At 36.8% G+C, this 25257-nt stretch overlaps 1 protein-coding gene across 2 annotated transcripts in view; it reads right to left on the bottom strand.

Moving 5' to 3' along the window:
- DYNC2H1 (dynein cytoplasmic 2 heavy chain 1) overlaps positions 1 to 25257 on the bottom strand; it is a 352433-nt gene that overhangs the window by 89129 nt on the left and 238047 nt on the right. For both annotated transcript variants that reach the window (XM_023208014.3, XM_023208015.3), the window contains one exon: positions 15323 to 15439. In XM_023208014.3, coding sequence (XP_023063782.2) covers positions 15323 to 15439 — 117 coding nt within the window. The remainder of the gene's footprint in view (positions 1 to 15322; positions 15440 to 25257) is intronic.

The following is a 25257-nucleotide window of genomic DNA, read 5'->3' as shown; positions in this document are numbered from 1 at the left end:
AAGAACAAAAGCCACATGATCATTTCAACAGACACAAAAAAGGCATTTGACAAAATTCAACATTCCTTCCTGACAAAAAAAGTATCAACAAATTGAAACAGAAGATATCTACCTCAACACAAATAAAGGCCATACTTGACAAATGCACAATAACATCATACTGAATGTTAAGATCAAGAAGAAGACAAAGGCTGGGCGTGGAGGTTCACGCCTATAATCCCAGCACTTTGGGAGGCCTAGGCAGGCTGATCACTTGAGTTTAGGAGTTCGAGACTAGCCTAGGCAACATGGCCAAACTAGAAATACAAAAATTAGCCGGGCATGGTGGTGTATGCTGTAATCCCAGCTACTGGGATGCTGAAGCATGAGAATTGCTTGAGCCCAGGAGGTAGAGGTTGCAGTGAGCAAGATCGTGCCACTGCACTCCAGCCTGGGTGACAGAGTGAGACCCTGTCTCAAAAAAAAAAAGGAACAAGACAAAGTTGCCCACTTTCACCACTTTTATTCAAAATAGGAATGAAAGTTCTAGCCAAAAAAAAAAAAAAAAAAAAATCCAAATGGGAAAGGAAGAAACCAAATTGTTCCTATTTGCCGACAACATGATCTTACATATAGAAAACTCTAAAGTCTCCACCAAAAACTGTGAGAATAAACAAATTCAGTACAGTTTCATGATACAAAAGTAACATACAATAACCAGTAGTCTTACTGTCCACTAATAGTGAGCTATCTGCAAATAAAATCAAGAAAATTTCTACTTCATGGTTGAAGGATATTTTCACTGGATATACTATGCTAGGGTAAAATATTTTTTTCATTCAGCACTTTGTCATGCCACTCTCTCCTGTAAGGCTTCCATTGAAATGTCTGCTGCCAAATGTACTGAAGCTCCATTGTATGTTGTTTCTTTTCTCTTAATGCTTTTAGGATCCTTTCTTTTTCCTTGATCTTTGGGAGTCTGATAAGTAAGTGCCTTGAGGTACTCTTCTTTCAATTAAATCTGCTTGGTATTCTACAACCTTCTTATATGTGAATATTGATATCTTTCTTTAGATTTGAGAAGCTCTGTTATTATCCTTTTGAATAAACTTTCTACCTCTATCTCTTTATCTCCAAGACCAATAACTTTTAGATTTGCCCTTTTCAGTCTACTTTCTAGAACCTGTAGGTGTGCTTCATTGTTTTTAATTCTTTTTTCTTTTGTCTTCTCTGACTGTATATTTTCAAATAGTCTGTCTTCAAACTCACTTTCTTCTGCTTGATCAATTCTGTTATCAAAAGGCTCGAATGCATTCTTCAGTATGCCAGCTGCACTTTTTCAGCTCAAGAATTTCTGCCTGATTCTTTTTAATTATTTCCATCTCTGTTAAAATTTATCTGATAGAATTCTGAGCTCCTTCTCTGTGTTATCTTGAGTTTCTCTGAGTTTTCTCAAAACAGCTATTTCGCATTCTCTGTCTGAAAGGTTCCATTTTCTGTGTCTCCAGGATTGGTCCCTGGTGCCTTAGTTAATTTTGTGAGGTCATATTTTCCTGGATGGTGTTAATGCTTGCAGATGTTCCTTGATGTCTCGGCATTGAAGAATTAGGTATTTACTGTAGTTTTCTCAGTCTGGGACTGTTTGTACCTTCTTAGGAAGGCTTTCCAGATATTTTAAAGGACTTGGGTGTTGTGATCTAAGCTCCATCTGCTTTAGGGTGTACTCCAAGCCCAGTCATATTGTGGTTCTTGCATCTTCATAAAGGTACCACCTTGATGGTCTTGGACTAGATCTGGAAGAATTTTCTGGATTATCAGGTAGGGACTCTTGTTCTCTTCCTTTACTCTCACCCCAATGAAAGGAACGTCTCTCTGTTCTGAGTCACCTGGAGCAGGGGGTGGTGTGACACAAGCACTCCTGTGGCTACCACCACTAGTACTGCATGTGTCAGACCTGAAGCCAGCACAGCGCTAGGTCTTGCCCAAGGCCTGCAGTAACCACTCCTTGGCTATGGCCTATGTTCACTCAAGGCGCTGGGGTTTTACAATCAGCAGGTGGCAAAGTCAGCCAGGCCTGTGTCCTTCCCTTCAGGTTGGTGAGTTTCCCCAAGCCATGGGTGTGTCCAGAGGTACTGTCCAGCAGCTAGGAACTAGAGTCAAAAATCTTAGAACTCTACCTGGTATTTTATTGTACTGTAGCTGAGTACTGTTACATTCAAACCACAAGATTCAGTCCTTTTCCATTCTTCCCTCCCCGCTCCAAAGACAGAGGAGCCTCACTCGTGGCCACTGCCACAACAGGCTCATGAGGAGCCTCTGAGACTACCACCGATATTCCCTTAAGGCCCAAAGGTTCTTCAGTCCACTTGTAGTGAATGCTGCCTGACCTGGGACTCACCCTTCAGGGCAGTGGGCTCCCCTCTGGCCCAGGGCAGGTCCAGCAATGCCGTCTAGGAGCCAAGTCCTGAAATTGGGGCTCCAAGAGCCTCTTTGGTGCCCTATCTCTCTGCAGCTAAGCTGCTAACTAATGTGCAAGACAATGCCCCCTTTGCATTTCTCTCTGCTTTTCTCAAGTGGAAGGAGTCTTACTCCACAACCACTACAGTCGGGAATGTGCTGAGTCTCACCTGAAGCCAGTAAGTTTCAGAATCTTACCCAAAGCCCTCAATGTAGTACACCTGGGTATTGCTGCTGGTTATGCAGCGCACAAGGGCTCTTCAGTTAGCAGGTGATGAATCTTGCCAGGGTTGGGTCCTTTCCTTCAAGGCAGCAGGTTGCTTTCTGATGCAGTGAGTGTCTACAAACGTTGCCCGGGAGCTAGGGCCCAGAAAAAGGGCTCACAACTCTGACTGGTGCCCTATCCTGTTGTGGCTGAGCTGGTATCCAAGATGCAAGACAAAGTCCTCCCCACTTTTTCCCCTCCTCTCCTCAAGCAGGAGAGTCTCTTTTGGAGATGTGAGCTGCGTATCCTGGGGTTAGGGGAGGGGTGATGCCAGCATTCCCTTAGCTGCCCCAGCAGTTGCCTCAGTAGGTCACGTGCTCCTTCCAGTCCACTGTCTCTGGGCCTAGTTCGGCAGCATTACTCACATAGGAATTGAAATCCTTGTGGCCTGGACTGCTTTTCAAGATAATTTAGAGCCTCAGAGTACTTTAGCCTGCTGTGGTGAGGCTTGCAAGAACTCGGGTTCCTGCCGCTAGCATCTGTGAATCCTCTCTGGTTAGGGCTGGTTTAAATTATCCTTCTATGGGTGGGTGTCAGCTATTTTGGTCCCATTTTGTTTTCTGTTATAATAGGGCAGAACTGGGTTCAGTGCCTCACAAATGCTGCGATCTCCCTCTCCCCAGCGTATCAAAAAGCTCTCCATGCCATGCCACTGCTGCTTAGGGACAGGGGAGGGGTGGTGTCTGCAATTCAAAGCTGTTTTTCCTACCTCTTCAATGCCTCTTTCAGCAATATGAAGTTAAAATCAGGTATTGTGAGTGCTCACCTGATTTTTAGTGCTTATAAAGGTGGTTTTTGTGTGTGCAGATAGTTGTTAAATTGGTATCCTTGCAGGGTTGGTAGGGGGAGGGTGACTGGTGGAGCCTTCTATTCTGCCATCTTGTTCCAGTCCAAAGTCAGTCAACTGGTTTTTTGAAAAAGGTCCCAAGAACATACATTCGGGAAAGACAGTATTGTCAATAAACGGTGCTAGAACAATTAGATATCCACAAAGAGAATAATGAGACTAGGCCCCTACCTCTCATTATATACAAAAAGAAAATCAAAATAAATTAAAGATTTCAGGCCAGGCACGGTGGCTCACGCCTGTAATTCCAGCACTTTGGGAGGCCAAGGCGGGCGGATCACGAGGTCAGGAGATAGAGACCATCCTGGCTAACACGGTGAAATCCCGTCTCTACTAAAAATACAAAAAATTAGCCGGGCGTGGTGGCAAGCGCCTGTAATCCCAGCCACTGGGAGGCTGAGGCAGGAGAATGGCATGAACCCAGGAGGCGGAGCTTGCAGTGAGCCCAGATCGCACCACTCCACTCCTGCCTGGGCAACAGGGCGAGACTCCGTCTCAAAAAGAAAAAAAAAAAAAATTAAAGATTTCAATGTAAAACCCAAACTATGAAACTGCTAGAAGAAAATATGCAGGAAGAACTTCAGTACATTGGGCTGGGCAAGGATTTTTTAAACAAGACTTCCAATGCACAAGCAACAAAAGCAGAAGAGACAAATGGGATTATATCAAACTAAAAAGCTTTTGCACAGCAAAGGAAACAATTAATAGAGTGAAGAGTTCACCTACAGAATGGAAGAAAATATTTACAAACAATACACCTGAATAGGGGTTAATATCCAGAATGTAAAAGGAAATTATTACCTCAATGGTCAAAAAAAACACCCAATGTGATTCAAACATTGGCCAAAGACCTCAGCCAGCATTTTTGAAGACACACAAATGGCCAACAGGTGTATGAAACAATGTACATCATTAATCAGAGAAATGCAAATCAAAACCACAATAAGATGTTGTCTCATTCCACTTAGAAAAGCTACTATCAAGAAGACAAAAGAAAACAAATGTTAGTAAAGATACTGTGAAAAGGGAACACTTACATACTACTGGAGGAATTATAAATTAGTGTAGTTATTATTTTAAAAGTATGGAGGTTTCTCAAAAAACTAAAAATAGAGCTACCCACATTCTCACTACTGAGTATATATCCAAAGGAAATGAAATCAGTATAAAAGACATTTGACCTCTCACGTTTATTGTAACACTATTTACAAGAGACAAGATACAGAATTAACCTAAGTGTACAACAATGAATGGATAAAGAAAACATGGTATATATACACCATGGAATACTGTTCAGCTATAGGACAAAAAAATGAAATTCTGTCAGTTGTGACAACATGGAGGAACTTGGAAGATATTAAGTGAAATAAGCCAAACACAGAAAGTCAAATACCACATAATCTTACTCATGTGGAATCTTAGGAAAAAAGTTGGTAACATAGGAGCAGAGAGTAGAACAGCGGTTACTAGAGACTGTGGAGGGGATATATAAAGGGAAGATAAAAAGAGGTTGTTCAACAAGTGCAGAGTTATAATTAGATATGAGGAATAAGTTTTGGTGTTCTATTGCCCAGCAGGGTGACCATCGCTACAGTACCCTATAGCTATAGGGTGAGTGAAGCATAGTACAAAGTAGCTAGAAGAGAGGCTTTCCATATTCTCACCACAAAGAAATGATAAATGCATTAGTTGACGGATATGTTAAATACCCTACTTTGATCACTATACAACATATATGTAATTTAAACATCAAATAGAACCCCCAAAATATGTACAATTACAATGTGTGGAGTATAAAGGTAACAACAAATTTTTAAAACTAAAGAAAAACCTGGGTTTCTACTTTATAAATAAGAGGGATCTAGAACTAGATATACCATTTGACCCAGCCATTCCATTACTGGGGATATACCCAAAGGATTATAAATCATGCTGCTGTAAAGACACATGCACACGTATATTTATTGCAGCACTATTCACAATAGCAAAGACTTGGAATCAACCCAAATGTCCATCAGTGACTGACTGGATTAAGAAAATGTGGCACATATACACCATGGAATACTATGTGGCCATAAAAAAGGATGAGTTCCTGTCCTTGGTAGGGACATGGATGCAGCTGGAAACCATCATTCTCAGCAAACTATCACAAGAACAGAAAACCAAACACCGCATGTTCTCACTCATAGGTGGGAATTGAACAATGAGATCACTTGGACACAGGAAGGGGAACATCACACATCGGGGCCTATTGTGGGGAGGGGGGAGGGGGGAGGGATAGCATTAGGAGATATAACTAATGTAAATGACGAGTTAATGGGTGCAGCACACCAACATGGCACAAGTATACATATGTAACAAACCTGCACGTTATGCACATGTACCCTAAAACTTAAAATATAATAATAATAAAACAAATTTAATAAAAGACAAAAGTGACCTGATAAAAATGTGAGTAGGTATCCTAGATGATTTTAAAACTTTTCATAATTACGTATAAAGAATTACTTAAGATTTCCTTTCAGAATCTTTGATTTAGTGGAAAAATGATGAAAAAGCATTCTAGCAATAATTATTGGAATAATGAAATATGTTTTTTAAAAAACTCATTTTTTTAATGATACTGATACATTTTGTTATCTGATACTGATAAAGCAGTATCAGATAAAACAGATAAAACACACCCACACTCAGACACATACAAATGTGTACATCTGAAACCCAGTAAGTAATAACATTTAGCCACAACTCATATATTAATCATTCATTAAAAATGATTATTCTTCCCAGAGAAGTAATTCTTTTAGAACAATTTCATTAGTAGTTGATTGAAAACTTGCTTAATATGCAATTTAATTAGGATTCTAAAATGACCCATTATATTAAAGTAAGCTACATTTTTCTACAGGCCTATTTTTTGTTACCTTATTAGGATAAGCTTCTCTGTTAATTACATTTTAAAAATAAATGCTGGAAAAATTATTCCACTCTTCTAAATTGTTTAGTGATCAAAGGGATATCAAATTTCAAGAACACAGAGAGATTACAGAGCAATTACATTCCTACTATTAACTTTAAAATCTGTATTAGTAATAGTCTATATTTATTGGGCACTTAACATTGGGCTAGGCACAGTTCTCAGTGCTTTACAAGTATTAACTAATCTAGTCATTATGACAACCTTTTATCTCCATTTCATAGAGCAGTCAACTAGGCAAAGCAAATAAATAAAATGGGCAGAATTACATCTGTAAGCGGCAGATATGGAATTTTAAACCAACCAGTGAAGTTTCATACTCCATGCTTTACGACATTAAACTGCATTAAGAATGAATGGTGGCCAGGCGCGGTGGCTCACACCTGTAATCCCAGCACTTTGGGAGGCTGAGGCAGGCAGATCACGAGGTCAGGAGACACAGAGCATCCTGGCTAACACGGTGAAACCCCGTCTCTACTAAATAAAAAAAAAAAAAAAAAATTAGCCGGACATGGTGGCAGGCAGCTGTAGTCCCAGCTACTTGGAGGGCTGAGGCAGGAGAATGGCGTGAACCCGGGAGGTGGAGCTTGCAGTGAGCTGAGATCCGGCCACTGTACTCTAGCCTGGGCGGCAGAGCGAGACTCCCATCTCCAAAAAAAAGAATGAATGGTAGAAATATCTCGTTTCTGTCCTATTTTAACATTTTACATTATCTTACCAATAAGATTTTATAAAAAATAATGATAAACTATATTACACTAAAAATTATATGGAAAACATTTTTTCTTATTAAAGGTTCATTTATAAATAAACCTTGATTTGAGTCCTGATGTCTTTTGCTTTATTTTCTAGTGTTTTACTTTAAAATGTATGAAAATAATAGACTACAAAGACTTTAACCTTGACTGTCTTTTCTCTCTCACACACGTGACACACACATTCATATATGCACACACATGCTCAAGAAATTGGCATTTGCCCTGTAAATGCCTGACATACTGCTTTACTTCTGTATTGAAAAGTGACTGTTACATTCAATCCAACAAGACATAAAGGAAATGTCCCAACCAAAAGATGAAACCCAGAGTTGCATCATTTCTTCCAAATCCATCATTTTTGTTGTACCACCTAAGGAGACACTGGCTATTCAATCATCCTTGGTTCCATGACTACATTTTACAGAAAAAGGAAGTTTAAACATGTTTAATGCCTATACAATTTTAAATATTTTTCTATCTTAAGATATAAACTCTATTCCCAGTTCTATTGCTCTGCATTCGAAACTACCTCACAAAAAAGGAGCATTTGTTCTTATCTGTGTCTATTAAAGATGGTTGAACTATTTTATGATGCACAAAAGCTACAGATTAATCCAAAATGCGTAAGCTCTACTTCTTCCTTTAGTTTCAACCAATCTGAACATAGCTCAAACACGTAAAGCCAAAGATAATATAGGTTTTAAAAATTGCAAAATATAATTTCTTTGCATGTTCAAACCTTTTGAAGGGGAAAGAGGGCAAAATTTCCCTGTACAATAAAGAATTATAGTGCTGTATCTACTTAGCTTTGCCATCTCAGTTCTCTCCTTTGGCTATTCAACAAGGTTGAAGGTTAGAAACAGCCCAGATCTAAACAATGAGTTAAACTGATACCTTTTCCCAGTTTCAATCTGATGAAAAAATGTATTTTGGACCCTTGCCTGAATATAAGTACTTACAGTATTCTTGTGAGTTCCTATCTTACTGAGCCCAACAGGAATTAAAGTTACAATTTCTTGGCTTTACAGAATTTATTTTTAGAAATCTCCAGCAACCTTCTATTACTAATTTAATTTCAAAGGGCCAATACACATTTCTTTTATTTTTTTCCTAAGATGGAGTTTCGCTCTTGTTGCCCAGGCTGGAGTGCAGTGGTACGATCTCGGCTCACCGTGACCTCTGCCTCCCGGGTTCAAGCGCTTCTGCCTCAGCCTCCTGAGTAGCTGGGATTACAGGCATGTGCCACCATGCCCCCAGCTAATTTTGTATTTTTAGTAGAGATGGGGTTTCTCCATGATGGTCAGGCTGGTCTCGAACTCCCAGTCTCAAATCATCTACCTGCCTCGGCCTCCCAAAATGCTGGGATTACAGGCATGAGCCACCGTGCCCAGGCACCAATGCACATTTCTAACTTACCAATGTAAAATATTCTACAAATTAAAAAAGAAGAAATCAATAATTATTTTTTTAAAAGTCATGAGTCATCCCTGGCCTGCAGTAGAAGGAGAGATGCCAGGTTGCTGGGCAGTACTCTGACTTGCTTCTGCCTGCTCCCTGAAGTAAGAGGCATTGCTCCTCCCCTGCAGTGCCTGTGGATGGAATTCTGGGCTCCACCTCACTACTGAAGTAACAAGAGGGCATGCCCTCCCTCTCACAGCTGGCTCTGTGGAGACTGTGGGGAGGAGGTAGTGATGGTTGTGGTGATGGTAAAGTCCTGTCACGTAAGACACAAGTGAGGCAGATCAGCATAGCACTGCAGAGATTGTATAAATTAAATTGATGTTGGAACCACAACCTATAGAAGTGAATCAAGACATGCATTCTGAACTTAAATAGGTTGACTATCTGCTTAAAAAACAATAGATTTAAATAGGAACCATAATCTTACAAATATTTAAAATGTTCAGGATATAGCACAAAGTTATTCATTATACCAAGAACCAGTAAAACTTCAATTTAAATTTAAAAAGAAAGATTATCAACAGATGCAAACAACATGACACAGAAGTTGGGATTATTGAACAAAGACTGTAAAGCAGCCATCATAAAAATGTTCCAAGGATCAATTACAAAACTGTTCAAACAAACTCAGGAATAAAATGCCAGCCCTTTAAAAAAATTATAATCAAAAGGAAACTGCTTCTCACTAAAGCCTCCTATTTCCTTTATTTTGTCAGTACAACCCCTCTGTTTTATCTAGCCCTTTTTCTCATAATTTGTTCAGATTCTTAAATTCTTAGTATCTACTGAAGTTGTTAATATTTTGAGGTTTTAAAAGTCAAATGTATGTACTGAGTTAGATTCTTTACACATATTGTTAATAGCATGAACATGTAAAATGTTAATATTTTAGTAAAATTAAACTATATATTTGGTTTTCTTTAGTCATTTCCTTTTCATCATTCTCCGTCAAGCATCTAGAATAGCCAGACATTTGCATATTTTTTATTAATGGCATTTTCTTGCTTGTCTTATGGAGCTTCAAGGTCCTCATATGGAAAAAAGACTCCTATTACATTGGGAAGTCATAATGCTATGTGTCATGAGTTTTTGTGAGTCCTTGGCTTCATGAAAATAAAATAATGTCTACTGTCAAAATAAGCCTAGCTGGTCTTTACCTTTTATATAATAGTGTTTCTTCCCCTTAAACATAAAGCAGCAGAGAATGCATGCTAAATCAGCTACAATATCATTTTGGGATGCCTTAAATTATTAGTCACAATTGGTAATGTAGACTCAATTTATGTTTTCCAATCCCTTTAATCACTAGAAACATTTCAGGATCTCCATATTCCAGTTTCAACATGATGGTAGTTTTTTCTAATGATCCCCAACAGGAAAACTCTAAAATTCTAGCTGTTAAAAGATACACAGATTAATTCCATATCTATCACTATTTCCCTTAAAGGAGCTCAAGTTTGGGAAAGAACAAACTCAGAAAATATTTTGTTTTGGAATAAGAGTGTGTCTTGTGGCAAGATTTTAAATTGAGTATTAATCAAAACCCCTAATAGCAATTTTGAAATTGCTAAATTCTAGAATCTTTAGAGCAGCTGGATAAACATTATTTCTCAGTTGAAATAACACACTAGTAGATCTCCTCTCCAGCTCACTTACAAACATATCCTAAACTGATTTTCTCATAAACTCATAGTTCTAACTAGGAAAAAAAGCAGTGGAGAGACAAGAGAAGCTGAGTTTTGGAGAAAATTACTTCAAAACAATTAAAGTATTCTTGCACATTTACCTCTGATGTGTTAAGAAAAACAGGTTGAAACAGTTTCTTGGAACTGTAGTATTACTAAGGCATCTTGTGCAAAATAACAGGATAAAAATCAAGCTAAACCTAGACCAGCTGTCAGTGTACTTAAATGAAATGCCTATTATATCTTTATATCTTTATTTACTTATTTATTTATTTAGATACAGAGTCTTGCTCTGTCACCCAGGCTGGAGTGCAGTGGTGCAATCTTGGCTCACTGCAACCTTCCTCTCCCGGGTTCAGGTGATTCTCCTGCCTCAGCCTCCCAAGTAGCTGGGACTATAGGCATGTACCACCATGCCTGGCTAATTTTTGTATTTTTAGTAGAGATGGGGGTTTCACCATGTTGGCCAGGTTGTTCTTGAACTCCTGACTTCAGGTGATCCTCCCACTTTGGCCTCCCAAAGTGCTGGGATTACAGGCGTGAGCCACTGCGCCTGGCCACCTATTAAATCATTTAAAGAGTAGATATACAAAGATTAAATTGGGAACAAGGATGTTCAGCAACTTTGTAGCACTCTATTTTGTCAACTAAGCCAAGTCAAAGAAAACAAAGGGACAGAAAGATGAAACGATTAATTGAATTGGTTTGAAATGTGACATTGAGAAGAGCTTAAAGGAATACCTGGGATTATACTAACAGTTGTAAAAAGTGGGAAAAATATTGCATATATCCTGATTGAGCCAATAATTAAAAACAAACACAGAAACCAAATAATCTTATAAATGCTGGAACAATGGAATTCTATGTGGCAGAAGCAAGGACAGAAAAGCATGGCAAGATTAAACTTCAGTGGTTTCACATTGAGAGAAATAGTTACATCAAGATTCCATATCTTAAAAAAAAAAAAAAATTTAACCTATTCAAGAAGCAGGAGCATCTGTATTTATTACTGATCCCTCGTTTGGCAAAAATCATTGTTTTTGTTTTCCTAAATGGTTTCAGAGCTTTAATTAATTTTTCAGCATCTGCAGCTACTTCCTCTACTGAATCTTTCTCATTAGCCTAAAACCAACCTAATACTCATTTTCCCTCTCTAAGAAAAAAACACACTGGGCCCTGTATTTTGCTATTCTCCTTTATAGCACATTAAAAAAAAGAATTCTCTAGATAGATTCACTCTACTTCCTCATCTCATATTTCTAGTTAGCCTTTAAATCTAACTTCTAGTCTCCTTATTCCACCTAAACTTTTCTTGTCAAGGTAACCAGTGACAACTTTTATTCTGAAAATCCAACGGTCCGTTCTGTCCTCACTTTGTTTAACCTCTCAGAAGCTATTTGGCCTAGTTAACAATTTAATTCCTAACTAAAGATTCCTCAAGGTTTCTATGATAACACAGTCTTCTGTTCTTTTTTTGGCTTTTTTGTTTTTGTTTGTTTCCCTCACTGATACTCCAGCCACTCTTCTTCTGATAATAACTCTACATTTTGGCATTACTCAAGGGCATCAACTGCTCTTCATCCGCTCTGCCACTGTAATGTAAGCTGCCATCAGCTCTTACCCGGACTACTGCAAGAGTCTCCTGAATGTTCTCCTTACTTTCTCACCATCTTCTACACAACAGCTTTCTTCAAAAACTTTCTGAAGAAAGTTCTACCTGTAACTCTACCTATAACTTTCATGGTTTTCCATTGGACTTGGAATAAAATTCCTTCCCCTGTCTTAGTCTGCTCTGGTTGCTATAACAAAACACCAGAAACTAGAAAGCTTATAAACAACAGAAATGTATTTCTTACAGTTCTGGAGTCTGAGAAGTCTGAGATCAAGACGTCACAGATTCTGTATTTGGTGAGCACCTGCTTCCTGATTCACAGATGACCGTCTTTTTGATGTGTCCTCACGTGCAGGAAGGGGTAAGGGATCTCTCTAGAATCTCTTTAATAAGGGCACTAATCCCATTTGTGAGGGCTCTATTCTTATGACCTAATCATACCTCCCAAAGGCCCCATCTACAAATACCATCACTTTGAGAGTTAAGACTTCAACATATGAATTTCAAGAGGGAAACAAACATTCAGATCATAGCATCCCCTTACCTCATCTATTCTATCCTTTAGTCCCTATACTCCAATCACACTGACATCCTTTCAACTTTATTGAATGCACCAAGCATTTTTTCTCTTCTCAGGGAACGTGTGTATGCTGTCACCTTGGCTTAAAGTAGTCTTCCCCTCCAACTCTGTCTGGCTAGCTTCTCATTGCTCATATCTTGGATTCAATTTCACTTCTCAAACAAGATACTGCCCAACTAACCAGGCCAAAATACGTCTTCTCCCTTATTATAACAGCACTTGTGATTTCCATCCACAGCATCTGCAATAATTTGTAATAATTTATTTACTTGCTTCATCTTTTAATATCTCTCTTATGAACTAACTGTAAACTCCACAAGGTAGGTACCATGACTGTTCTGTCCACAAGTTTCTCTATTTAGTCCCTAGCATAAAAATCACTGAAACACATTATGTACTCATTAAAATATCTGAATGAACAACTGACCAATAATATGATTATATCAATAAAAATAATTTGCCTGAAAAAGGGTAAAATGAATGATCATGTATTATAAATGAACATTCATAATAAAAGTACCTTCAATAAATGTTAAAGGAATAGTTAAAAGAGAGTGCTTACATATGCCAGACACTATTATAAAAGCTTTACATATATTAATGCATTTAATCCTCATGAGTAATATCACTGCTGGTGATGATAGTAAGTAATGATAGTAAGTACTATCATTATACTCATTTTACAGAAAAGTCAAGTAAGTTTCCTAAGTTATACAATTAGAAAGTTCTGGAACTGAAATTTGAACCCCACCAGTCTGGCTCTAGAAGTCACATTTTTATCTTTGTTACATAAGTGATGAGAATTCAAAATACTTAACTGCATTATTAATTGGCATTCAAAATCATAATTTTATTTTAGGGGAAATCATAATTTGATTACAAAATTATGATTTCCCCTAAAATAAAATTATGATTTTTGAATGCTAATTCAAAACCCAGATTCTACCCTGTTTCTTTTGTATGTAGGAATCAGGTAATTAGGGGGTCTGTTGTGGCAGAAATTCAACATCAGAGAACTAGTAATGGGCTATATCTACATTCCAAATGAGGGTTTGGGCTGGGCGTGGTGATTCACGCCTGTAATCCCAGCACTATGGGAGGCTGAGGCAGGTGGACCACCTAAGGTCAGGAGTTTGAGACCAGCCTCGCTAATATGCTGAAAATGCGTCTCTACTAAAAATACAAAAATTAGCTGGTTGCAGTAGCATGCGCCTGTAGTCCTAGCTACTTGGATGGCTGAGGCAGGAGAATCGCTTGAACCACGGAGGCGGAGGCTGCAGTGAGCAGAAGCTGTGCCACTGCCTTCCAAACTTCATGACAGAGTGAGACTCCATCTCAAAAAACAAAAAACAAAAAACAAAACAAAACAAAAAATAAATAAAAGAAAAAGAAAAAAAAGAAAATGAGGGTTTGGGGAATGGCAGAGAAAACACTGAGTTTCTAATCTTGAGTTGGGTCACAGGAGGCAAATAATCTACATATAAGCCTTTGAAGTCATTCATATAGTCTTCTTTATGTAATAATTGAAAAAAGTTTTCTCAGAATTACAAAGAAGGTATGTATGTGTGCTGGCAGCGAGGGAGAGAGACTAGCAATAAAATCAGATGTGCCTGATGAAGAGAAGCAGGTAGTGCAAGGAAGTCTAAATGACACATCCAAGTAAATTTCGCACAGATGGAAGAGTCAACTGTGGGAACCTTAAGAAGTGCTAAAACTTCAAAGAATGTAGTTAAAAGAAAAGTGACTTAGAAGACTGCACACTTAGCAATATGAGCTGCTCCTCGCACTTCATTAATGATCACTAAAGCTACAAAATCACACGACCAGATTTCTTATAAAAAACAGATATATAAGTTGTGCTTTAAGGTTAAATCAAATTTGGAATAAAAACGACATGGACAGTACAAATTTAGAAGTAGGCAGAGAAAAATTATAGGGGACTAAGGTGCCAAAACTATAGAGTGGACTCTAATCTTCCCCAAACTCTGGAAATTGAGTCAAACAAGTTAACTGTATTTCACGGAGAAGGAAACTTTCTAACGAATACCTGGATTATGACTCCAAAATGTAAGATGAGATCTTTGCAATAATTAAGGTTACTTTTGCCATTGGTTTTCTGTTTAATAAGAGGTAAACTTAGTCAATTATGCAAATAATTCCATTTCCATATTATTACTAAGTAAAAACTGAAAATAATCATACATTATTCTCAGAATAAATAGCTATATTACATAATATTTACACATATGAATACCTACATGGTTGTATATGTATATACATTTTAAGAACTGCATGAATTGGGAAAATCACTAGAAAATACAAAACTGCCAATGTCATTGAAAAAAGTTGGAAACTGGGCTCAGAAACTGTTATAAGAAACATAGTCCTAAGATGAAGAAAATTATCAAACACCGAGACAAGGAATGAACTGCTAAAGCGGATAACTGAAATTATGTGAATTTGATTACTTATTTAAAGATAAGGAAAGATCGATTTCATAAAAGAGAGAGTAAAGAATACTAATTTTGATGTGCGCTGGTACGGAGAAAGGAGGTCCTGGGTCATGACTTCACAGTTAGGAACCTGTGCAATGTGATTACTTGTATGACTCAGGCAGAAATGGGGAGCACATGGTTAGGATGCTGGAAAAAATGACAGGGAGAAAAAACCAAAAGAATTGGAAGAATATTCCACTACTAACCTGGTTTAGTTTCTTCCAGAGATTGAGGACAGGAGAAAGTTCATTAGACCAGATTTCTCTATCGAATTTGGAACCAGCTGTTATGGATCTGCCCAAAATCCTCAACTGTGAAATAACCTGAATGAAGAAAATAATAAGTATCAACAAATAAAAATAACTTCAGTTGAACAGGAAGAAAGAACACAGGTACAAAAACAGACATATTTTGTTTTATAAAAATAGAGACAAAAAGTGTTGTCAATAGTTTATAATCATATTATCTTTCTTCAACTGGCTTAATATTTCATGGTTTAAGCAGTTCAAAAAAATAAAAGAAATTAAAGCTGGGGAAAAATGATTTTAAAATTATATACTGTAATGGCTTGTATTTGAAAGATGCTTCATTTGTTGTTATTTGGATTTTTTTGAGACAGGGTCTCACTCAGTCACCCAGGCCAGAGTGCAATGGCGCAATCATAGCTCACTGCAGCTTCAAATCCCTGGGCTCCAGCGATCCTCCCGTCTCAGCCTCCCTACTAGCTGGGATTACAGGTGTGTGCCACCATGCCTAGCTAATTTTATTTTTGGTAGAGACTATGTCTCAGTATGTCATCCAGGCTAGTCTTGAACTCCTGGGTTCAAGTGATCCTCCTACTTCGGCCTTCCAAAATGCTGGGATTATAGGTGTGAGCCACCAGTCCTGGCATAAAGCTGCCTCTTTACCCAGAAAGCTCCAATTACCCATAATTAATAACCACTTGGTGTCTCTGTTCATTTCTGAAATCTGGAATTGTTTTGATTTAAATTTCATAATCTCAAAATGCTGACAAAGATAGTTTCCTTAAAAATACGAAATGAATGGAAAAACAATAGTATAATAAACCGTCTAAAATGGTAAAGCAATAATTGCTGGTTGATAAACTATTTGTAAATGTTTTAATGCTCTACATTAACTTTAAGTTGTAATTTCAATGTTTCCTCTACATACAAGGCTCCAGTGAAAAAAGAATGGGTCAATCAATTCAAACAGGGCAAGGTAAATATTCCCTATTTAGGGCTTTCAATTCTATAATGTCCTTATTACCAGTTTCTTTATCACTATTCTCATCAAAATCAATTCACTCACTTTTTTTCTAAAATAATACTTAATGATTCCCATTTTAAGAACATTAATGAACCTTATTAATCATTTGTTAATGATCCAGAATATTACTAACTATGCTAAATATTAGGTTACAGATATTGTGATATATGTGTGTTTACATATATAAAATCAATGATTATACATTGTTTTTCATATTATACCTAAATATTAAGATTGTTTTATCTCATTGTTTGTCTAAAATAAACAAAATAAATCCAAAAAACCAGATATGTCTTCCTAAGTCAGTATTTTAAACTTCAACATTTATAGCATGTTGACTACTTCTGTTTTCACTTTGGGAGAAATGTGATTTGTTTTTCCTTTTGTAACATATTGGACTATATTTCATATTTTGTTAGGTTCTTACATTAGTAAAGTTCATAATAAAATCAGGGCCATAAATCTTTCAGAATGAATGTACAACTTAACTGTTAAACATCAATAATCATGCTGTTAAACTCAAGTTACTTCCAGAGTGTTTCACTGATTCTTAAAAACCTGTGATTCAGTGTTTGATTTTTTTTTTGTTTTTCTGACAAATTATTTTCATTTGCTCTAGCTGAACTGTAAAATAGCACCTAATTTATCAGCTTTGCTACACTACAAAACACAACTAGTTGGTAGTCAGAAGAAGTGCTATTTTAACTCAAGTTTTGCTATTACTTATTTGTGTTTTAAATTTGTCAAACATGATAGAAAACAAATAAGAATGCAAAGAGACGTCTAAAGGAAAAAGAGTGCAAATTTTTTTATCCATGATGTTAAGACCTGTTTTAAGAATAAAATGTACACCAACCAAAAAAAGATGTCTTCTGTCCAAGAAAAATAACATGTGAGGATTTCTTTTTAAATAATACTATCATTATAATTTTTAAGTAACAGGCAGTAATAAGAAAGGGAGTTCAAACGTATAATAACATTTTTATTAACGAGGACAGGGCTGTAACTTGTATCAATGAACTATCTGTTTTTACAAAATCTAACACATATACTTATCTTTTTTATAAAGCATAGATAATAAAATATCTATTTTTCATATTTTAAACCAGTTAAATACAATTTTTTCATAATACTACTTTAAAATGGTATCAAAAGGGATAAAATTCCATTCATTAACAACATATGGATGCAGCTGGAAACCATCATTCTTAGCAAACTATCACAAGAAGAGAAAACCAAACACCGCATGTTCTCACTCATAGGTGGGAACTGAACAATGAGATCACTTGGACTTGGGAAGGGGAACATCACACACTGGGGCCAAACTATAATTCACATAAATTGAGGAGAAAAAATATATAATCTTCTCAATATTTAGAGGAAACACAGACAATTAAAATTCATCAATATATTCTTAACAAATTACCCCTAGCAAACTTAGCAAAGATTTGGGAGATTGTTATAATAATAGCCTTCAATAAATGATGCATTCTTGCAATCACATCCTTTGCAATGGAATGTTCTTCTCCTCCCATTTCAAGACATATCTACTTCTCCACCATCTTGAATCTGGGCTGGATTTGCTTTGATTAACAGAATACAGCAAAAACAATGTGTAATTTACAAAGCCTAGCCTTCAAAAGGACATGCAGTGTACTTTCTAGACTTGGAACCCTGATATACCATCCTAGCATCTGGTAGACAAAAGGCCACATCAAGAACCAAGTCACCCTAGCTAATAGCCAGCACCATCTACAAACATGAGTAAGGCCATTTTGAACCTTCCAGCTCAATTCTCCAAATAAAGTCAACTTTACATGTAAGCTCAAGTGAAACTAAAAAGGAATAATCCAGCCAACACACAGAATCATTTAAAAATCAGAAAACATTATTACTTCAAGTCACTAAGTTTTGAGATAGTTTGCTGTAAAGTGAAGACTAAGAGGAGCACTGGGAATATTAGAAAACATTTTAAATTTATGGACTAAATGTTTGTGTTCCCCCTAAAATCCATCTGTTGAAGCCCTAACTCCCATTATGGCTGTGTTTGGACAAGTGGCCTCTAAGGAGGTAATTAAGGTTAAATGAGGTCATAGGGGTCGGGGCCTGATCTGATAGGATTTGAGTCCCTGGAAGAAGAGACACGGGAGACCTCGCTCACTCTCTCTCTGCGCACATGTACAAATGAAAGGACGCATGAGGACTCAGAAAGAAGGCAGCTGTCTACAAGCCTGGAAGAGGAGCCTCACCAGAAATTGAGTATGCTGTGCCCTGATTTCAGACTTCTAGCCTCCGAAACTGTGAGAAAATAAATTTCTGTTGTTTAAGCCATCCAATTTGTGGTATTTTGTTATAGCAAGCCAAGCCAACTAATACAACCTGATAAATGGTATCTATAAAATGAAGCAAATATCATAATAATAAAATGTTAAAAAACCATTCCCTTTAAACGCATAGCAAGGTAAGGATGCCAACTATCACTACGTTTATTCAACACTGCACATAAGGACCTACCTATCCCAAGAAGACAAATAAATACAATTAAATGTCTAAGAATTGGCCGAGCATGATGGCTCAAGCCTGTAATCCCAGCACTTTGGGAGGCCGAGACTGGCAGATCATGTGGTCAGGAGATCGAGACCATCCTGGCTAATACGGTGAAACCCTGTCTCTACTAAAAAATACAAAAAACTAGCCAGGCGAGGTGGCGGGCGCCTGTAGTCCCAGCTACTCAGGAGGCTGAGGCAGGAGAATGGCGTAAACCCGCGAGGCAGAGCTTGCAGTGAGCTGAGATCCGGCCACTGCACTCCAGCCTGGGCCACACAGCAAGACTCTGTCTCAAAAAAAATAATAACAAAATAAATGTCTAAGAATTATAAAGGAAAAACACTAAATCAGTTTTCCCAGATAATATTATAATTTGCAGAAAAAAACAATTTAGAATACTTTTATGTTTAAAATATGCATCTTCCATTTTTGAAATGAATAGAAATTCATTAAACAATATTACATTTTTAACTTCAGCCCAAATATTCTATTTTAATGATCTGGGGGCCTCAAAAACCCTTGATAGTTTCATGTTCCCTGTGCATGCTTGGCCACATACAATGATGATGTTTAACTGTGTTACCAAATACATCAGGATGTATCAAACCATATAAAATTTCCCTGCATACATAAAAATGCATACCCCCCCAAAACCATATACTAACATGAGACAGGAGAATATGCAGTGGTTTATCTTTCTAATGTTAACATATGCAGGATAAAGGGGGAGGCGGGAAAACTTTTCTTTGTATTTCTCATGTCTCTAAAATATATTTATGCCAGTCACACCCAAGACCAAATTGTAATTTATGTTGGTGCTGTGTGAGATGAGATTTCACTCAAGATCAAAAGTGAAATGTACAGGCCCTCTACCATGTTAAGAACTCACATCATCATTTTTCAAGGTAATATGACATCAAAAGCCTGGATATAAATCTCAGAAGATCCGCTAGTTAGTGCAATTTTAACGTAAGCAAATTGAGAATGAACCTGTTATCGAAGGATATTTATTATAAAATCATACTCACACAATGAATATATCAGTTTTCAAATACTGAGCTATATTATTTGGAGTACTAGGCAGAACACTTCATTATAAATCATATATATTCCTATTTTGTGTATAACTGGTTAATACTAAATAAGATCTGGTATTAATTACTAAATTATATGAAATGCTGTATCTGCCTTGAGATGATACTTTGTCGCACTCTGAATAATTAGCAGCTCTAACAATCCTACTTACTGATAGTAAAAATATACTTTTGTTATTTATCAAAATACAAATAAGACACATGGAATATATAAATGCACTATATCATGTGTATACACAACCAAATACGTGTAAGACCTCATCTCTCCTAATACATTCATCTATTTATTTTTTAAAATAATATCTATTATATACCACATTTGAAAACAGTTTTACAGTTAATTAAAAGATTAAACATATGACTGTCACATAATCTAGCCATTCCACTACTGGGTATTTGGTCAAGGGAAATAAAAGAATATGTTCATATGGTAATCCCAGCACTTTAGGAGGCCGAGACGGGCGGATCACGAGGTCAGGAGATCGAGACCATCCTGGCTAACCCGGTGAAATCCCGTCTCTACTAAAAAATACAAAAAAACTAGCCGGGCGAGGTGGCGGGCGCCTGTAGTCAGCTACTCAGGAGGCTGAGGCGGGAGAATGGTGTGAACCCAGGAGGCGGAGCTTGCAGTGAGCTGAGATCATGCCACTGCACTCCAGCCCAGGCGACAGAGCAAGACTCCGTCTCACCAAAAAAAAAAAAAAAGAATATGTTCACACGAAGATATAAAATCAATGTTTAAATATTCATAGCAGCTTAATGTAGGAGCCTGCATTAGTCCACTCTCATGCTGCTACCAAGAAATACCCGAGACTGGGTAATTATAAAGGAACGAGATATAATTGACTCACAGTTTTGCATGACTGAGGCGGCCTCAGGAAACTTACAATCATGGTGGAAGGGAAGCAAACTTGTCCTTCACATGGAACAGGAGAGAGAAGTGCAGAGCAATGTGGGGAGGGAAAGCCCCTCATAAAACCATCAGATCTCATAAGAACTCACTCACAATCATGAGAACAGCCTGGGGGAAACTGCCTCCCATAATCTAATCACCTCCCATGAGGTCCCTCCCTTCACATATGGGAGATAAGGGAACTACAATTCAAGATGAGATTTGGACGAGGGCACAGCCAAACCACATCAGAGCCAAAAACAAACTAATATCTTCAATGACTGAATGAATAAACAAATTGTGGTATATTCATACAATGGAATACTATTTAGTAATAAAAAGGAAGAGCTCCTAATATATATAACATAGATGAATCTTATAATTGTGCTGAGTAAGAAGCCATAAAGAAAATGGTAAACTGTATTGTTCTTTTATATAAAACTCTAGACAATGCAAACTAATCTATACTGATAAAAAAGAAAGCAGTGGTTGCCTGGGAATAGGGGAGAAGAAACAGGAGGGAGTGCTAACAGAAAACTTTTGGGGGTAATGGGGATGTTCATTATTTTGATGTGGTGATAGCCTCAAACCTATATACATATTTCAAAAATTAACAAAATAGACACTCTAAATATGTGCTGTTTACTGAATGCTAATTAACCTCAATAAAGCTGTAAAAAGTAAAAAAAGATAATTATTAAAACAATGTTAGGTAGTTTACAGAATTATCAGGAAAGTTAAAAATTGGGCTAGGGCCAGTTAAACACTGGTTATTCTGGTGGAAAAAGGAAAGGAAAACCTTTCCTTTTTCTATGGATAGAAAAAGGAAAGGAAAACCTTTCCTATTCTGGTGGAAAAAGGAAAGGAAAACGAACACAGAAGCTATGGCTTTTCCATCACCTTTGCCTTCAGTTCTGGATGTTACCAGGAGTTAGAACTTGCTAATTAGCGTTAAATAATAAACATTTTCATCACCTCGAAAATTATCTCTTGGTACTTCACAATCCCTCCCCCGTCTAATCTTTCCTCCCCTATCACTAGGCAATCACTGACTTCCTTTTACTCAGTGTAGGTTAGTTTGCCACTGCCTTTCAAGAGAGCAAAGAAACTGCCTCTCTGATTCACTAGTTCCTTGTTCAGAAACTGGGGTTGGTGCCTGGCATGACTGTTCTCTAGCTATAAGAGCGACTTGAAAAGTGTTTGCCATGTTCAACATTGCAATAATAGGGGATGCTACCTCCCACCCCAGACTTTTTTGGAGAAAAGTGCTAATACCTGTGTAAAAGAGAGTACTAAAAGGTGGGTGACAAGGTCAAGAACATACATATAAATATACATGACATTTTAAAAACTTTAAATATTAATTTTACCATGAACATTTCCAAAGATAAACAAAAATTGATTTTTATTATGAACATTTTCAAAGAAACCCAAAGATACCCATATGTTGAATGTAGATTCAACAACTGTCAACACTTTCCTGCACTTGCTTCATTCATCTCCCTTTTGTTATTATTCCTTACGTTTTAACACACATCCCAGACCACATGTTATTTAACTCCTACATACTCAGTATGTATCTCTAAAGAAAAAAAATGATATAGCTACTATAATGCCATTACTTCTCCCAAGAAACAAAAAATTAATTGGCATCACATTAATGGCACCCAGCCCATATTTAAATTTCTCTGACAGTCTCAAAATTTGTTTTAATTGTTTAAATCAGGATTCAAAGAAAGGTCATAAATTGTTATGTATTTTAAGTCTTATTAATATAGAGAAGTCCTTCTCGCTTGCCTCTTTTGCCTGCCATTAACCTATTGATTAAACTGAGTTCGTTATCTTGCAAACTGTCCCACATTCTGGTTCCAGTGTTGTCATTTACCTTGTTCTTTTATAACTATGTTTCTTGTTAATGGTAAATTAGTTCTAAAACTTGATTAGGCTCAGGTTTACTCTTTTTGAAAGAATACTTTTGGAAATTGTACTTCATATTTCATCACATTCGAAGGCGCATAGTGTCTGAATGCCTCCTCTTTCTGATGCAAAGATTGATCACAGAGTACAGGTGGTGACAGCTTATCCTTCTCTTGCAAACACCCCCAGAAACGTTCCATCTAATGGGTTCAACCTCTGATAATCATTGTCTGAACCAATTATTTTATGAGAGTTTGTGAAATAATGATTTTTCAAATTTCATCATTACTGCCATATTTATTATCTAGAATTATTCAATAAGGAAGAGTTTTATCAACTTTTGTTATCTTGAAATATAATTCACAAAGGAAAGATAAGTACATAGTTCTTTCCCTTTAACTGCATTTTCAAAGAGACACTTTTATAACTTACTGAATAACCTAATAAAAGTTTGAAAATCAAGTCTATGATATTAGTAAACATATTATTTCTACATAAATATTCAAAAGGAAAAATGTAACATCATTATGTATTTTACAAAATGAAATAGACTGGTGATATCCTTCAGTCAACTTGCTTTTGTCTAATGGTCTTAGAACTCAAAATATGAAAAGTATTCAAATTCAGATTTGCCTACAATTAGAAATCAGAAGTTATTACACTGTGTATAAAAGTACAAATACATTATCTCTTTTTGCTGATGGTGCTATTGGCTAAGTTGTGGCTAAAAATATGCTCTTGAAATATGTTCAAATAGAGTATATCTGAGAAAAAAATGGGAACTTAAGCTTTCCAATTTCAAAAATGAATTTACCAGGAACTTTTGACTTTCCTAATAACTGATGAAAAACCATTTGAGTCAGGATAACCACAGCTGCTGAATATGAGTAACCACAGCTGCTGGGTTCATAAAAGCCATTCGATGCAATGATGCTAAAATTATTACACTAGCAATTAATCTTCAAATCTTTGGCAATAGAAAAGTCATTACATTTTAAGAATAAATACAACAGGTTTTTAAAATTTTGCCATGAAATTGCTATTGAAACTATGAAAAAAATAATAAAGTTCTGGGGCTTCAAAGTACGTTTAGGAGAAAGTAAGTGAATATGTAGCTAGCACATAGAAATATGTAGCTCTTATACAAAAACATATATAACTTTTACAGAACTAAAGCTAATCAGAAATTTTATTAATAACAATTGCCTCCCCAAGCCTGCTACCATTTTGAGCAACAGCATTAGCTTACTGCAACTGTTTTCTAACATCTCTCTTTAAGTCTTACTCCCCAGTAGTCTATTCTCTTGAAAACATACTTTGCCAGAGTAATCTAGTTATTTTCGTGGCTCACAAGACTTATGACCTAGTCCACCTCCACCCCAGCTACCTCCCATCCTCATGTCCCACCACTCCCCTTCTCCCTCACTGTGCTTAAGCCACATCAGCCTCATTGCTACTCCACAGCAATAAAAAATGTGAATCAGGATCACAATGAAGTACCATTTTAACTCACCAGACTGGCAACAATAAAGGCATCCCAGAATACCAAGTACTAGTAGGATTAAAAGGATGAAGATACTACATACTGTTCGCACAAGAGTGAATTAGTACAACCACTAAAAACAATTTGACATAACAATTCTATTCCTAAGCATATACTCTAGAGAAACTCTTGAGCTTATGCAGTAGGGAGACATAGCCACAAATGTTCCTAGTAGCATTGTGTGAATAGTCAAAAAACAAACAAACAAAAAAACCTGGAGTAACACAAATGTCCATCAATAGGGGAATAGATACACAAATTGTGCTATATTTACATAATGAAATATTGTACAATAAGAATAAAGAATGAAACAACAGCCAAACCAACCACAATAATAAATCTCAGACAGAGGTGAAGGAAGAAAGCAAGTCCTAGGATATCCCTTACAATAATGCTTTATAATGTTCAAAAAATAAGCAAAACAAACTGTTTTTAGGCACAAATGCATGTGTGAGAGATTGAAAGAATGCATGCACATAATAGAACTATTAAAAAATATGTAAAACCACAAAAAGAGTTTTAAACAAAACAGTCAGAATGGTGGGTCCTTCAGCAGAATGGGAGGGGAATTGGATAGAAGAAAATCACGTAAGTTGATGCAAGTTATGGTAATATCTTAATTCTTGGGTGAAGTTATTGGTTCATGGGTTTCATTATATCCTCATGCTTTTAATGTTTTAATTACTTATTAATACATTAATGTTACATATATATATATATATATATTTTTGAGACGGAGTCTCACTCTGTCACCCAGGCTGGAGTGCAGTGGCATGATCTCGGCTCACTGCAAGTTCTGTCTCCTGGGTTCACACCATTCTCCTGCCTCAGCCTCCCAAGTAGCTGGGACTACAGGCACCCGCCACCACGCCTGGCTAA

This window comes from Piliocolobus tephrosceles, chromosome 13, assembly GCF_002776525.5.
Source record: "Piliocolobus tephrosceles isolate RC106 chromosome 13, ASM277652v3, whole genome shotgun sequence".
NCBI lineage: Eukaryota > Metazoa > Chordata > Mammalia > Primates > Cercopithecidae > Piliocolobus > Piliocolobus tephrosceles.
The sequence above is the reverse complement of the archived record's forward strand: the minus strand, read 5'-3'. Positions and strand labels throughout refer to the sequence as shown.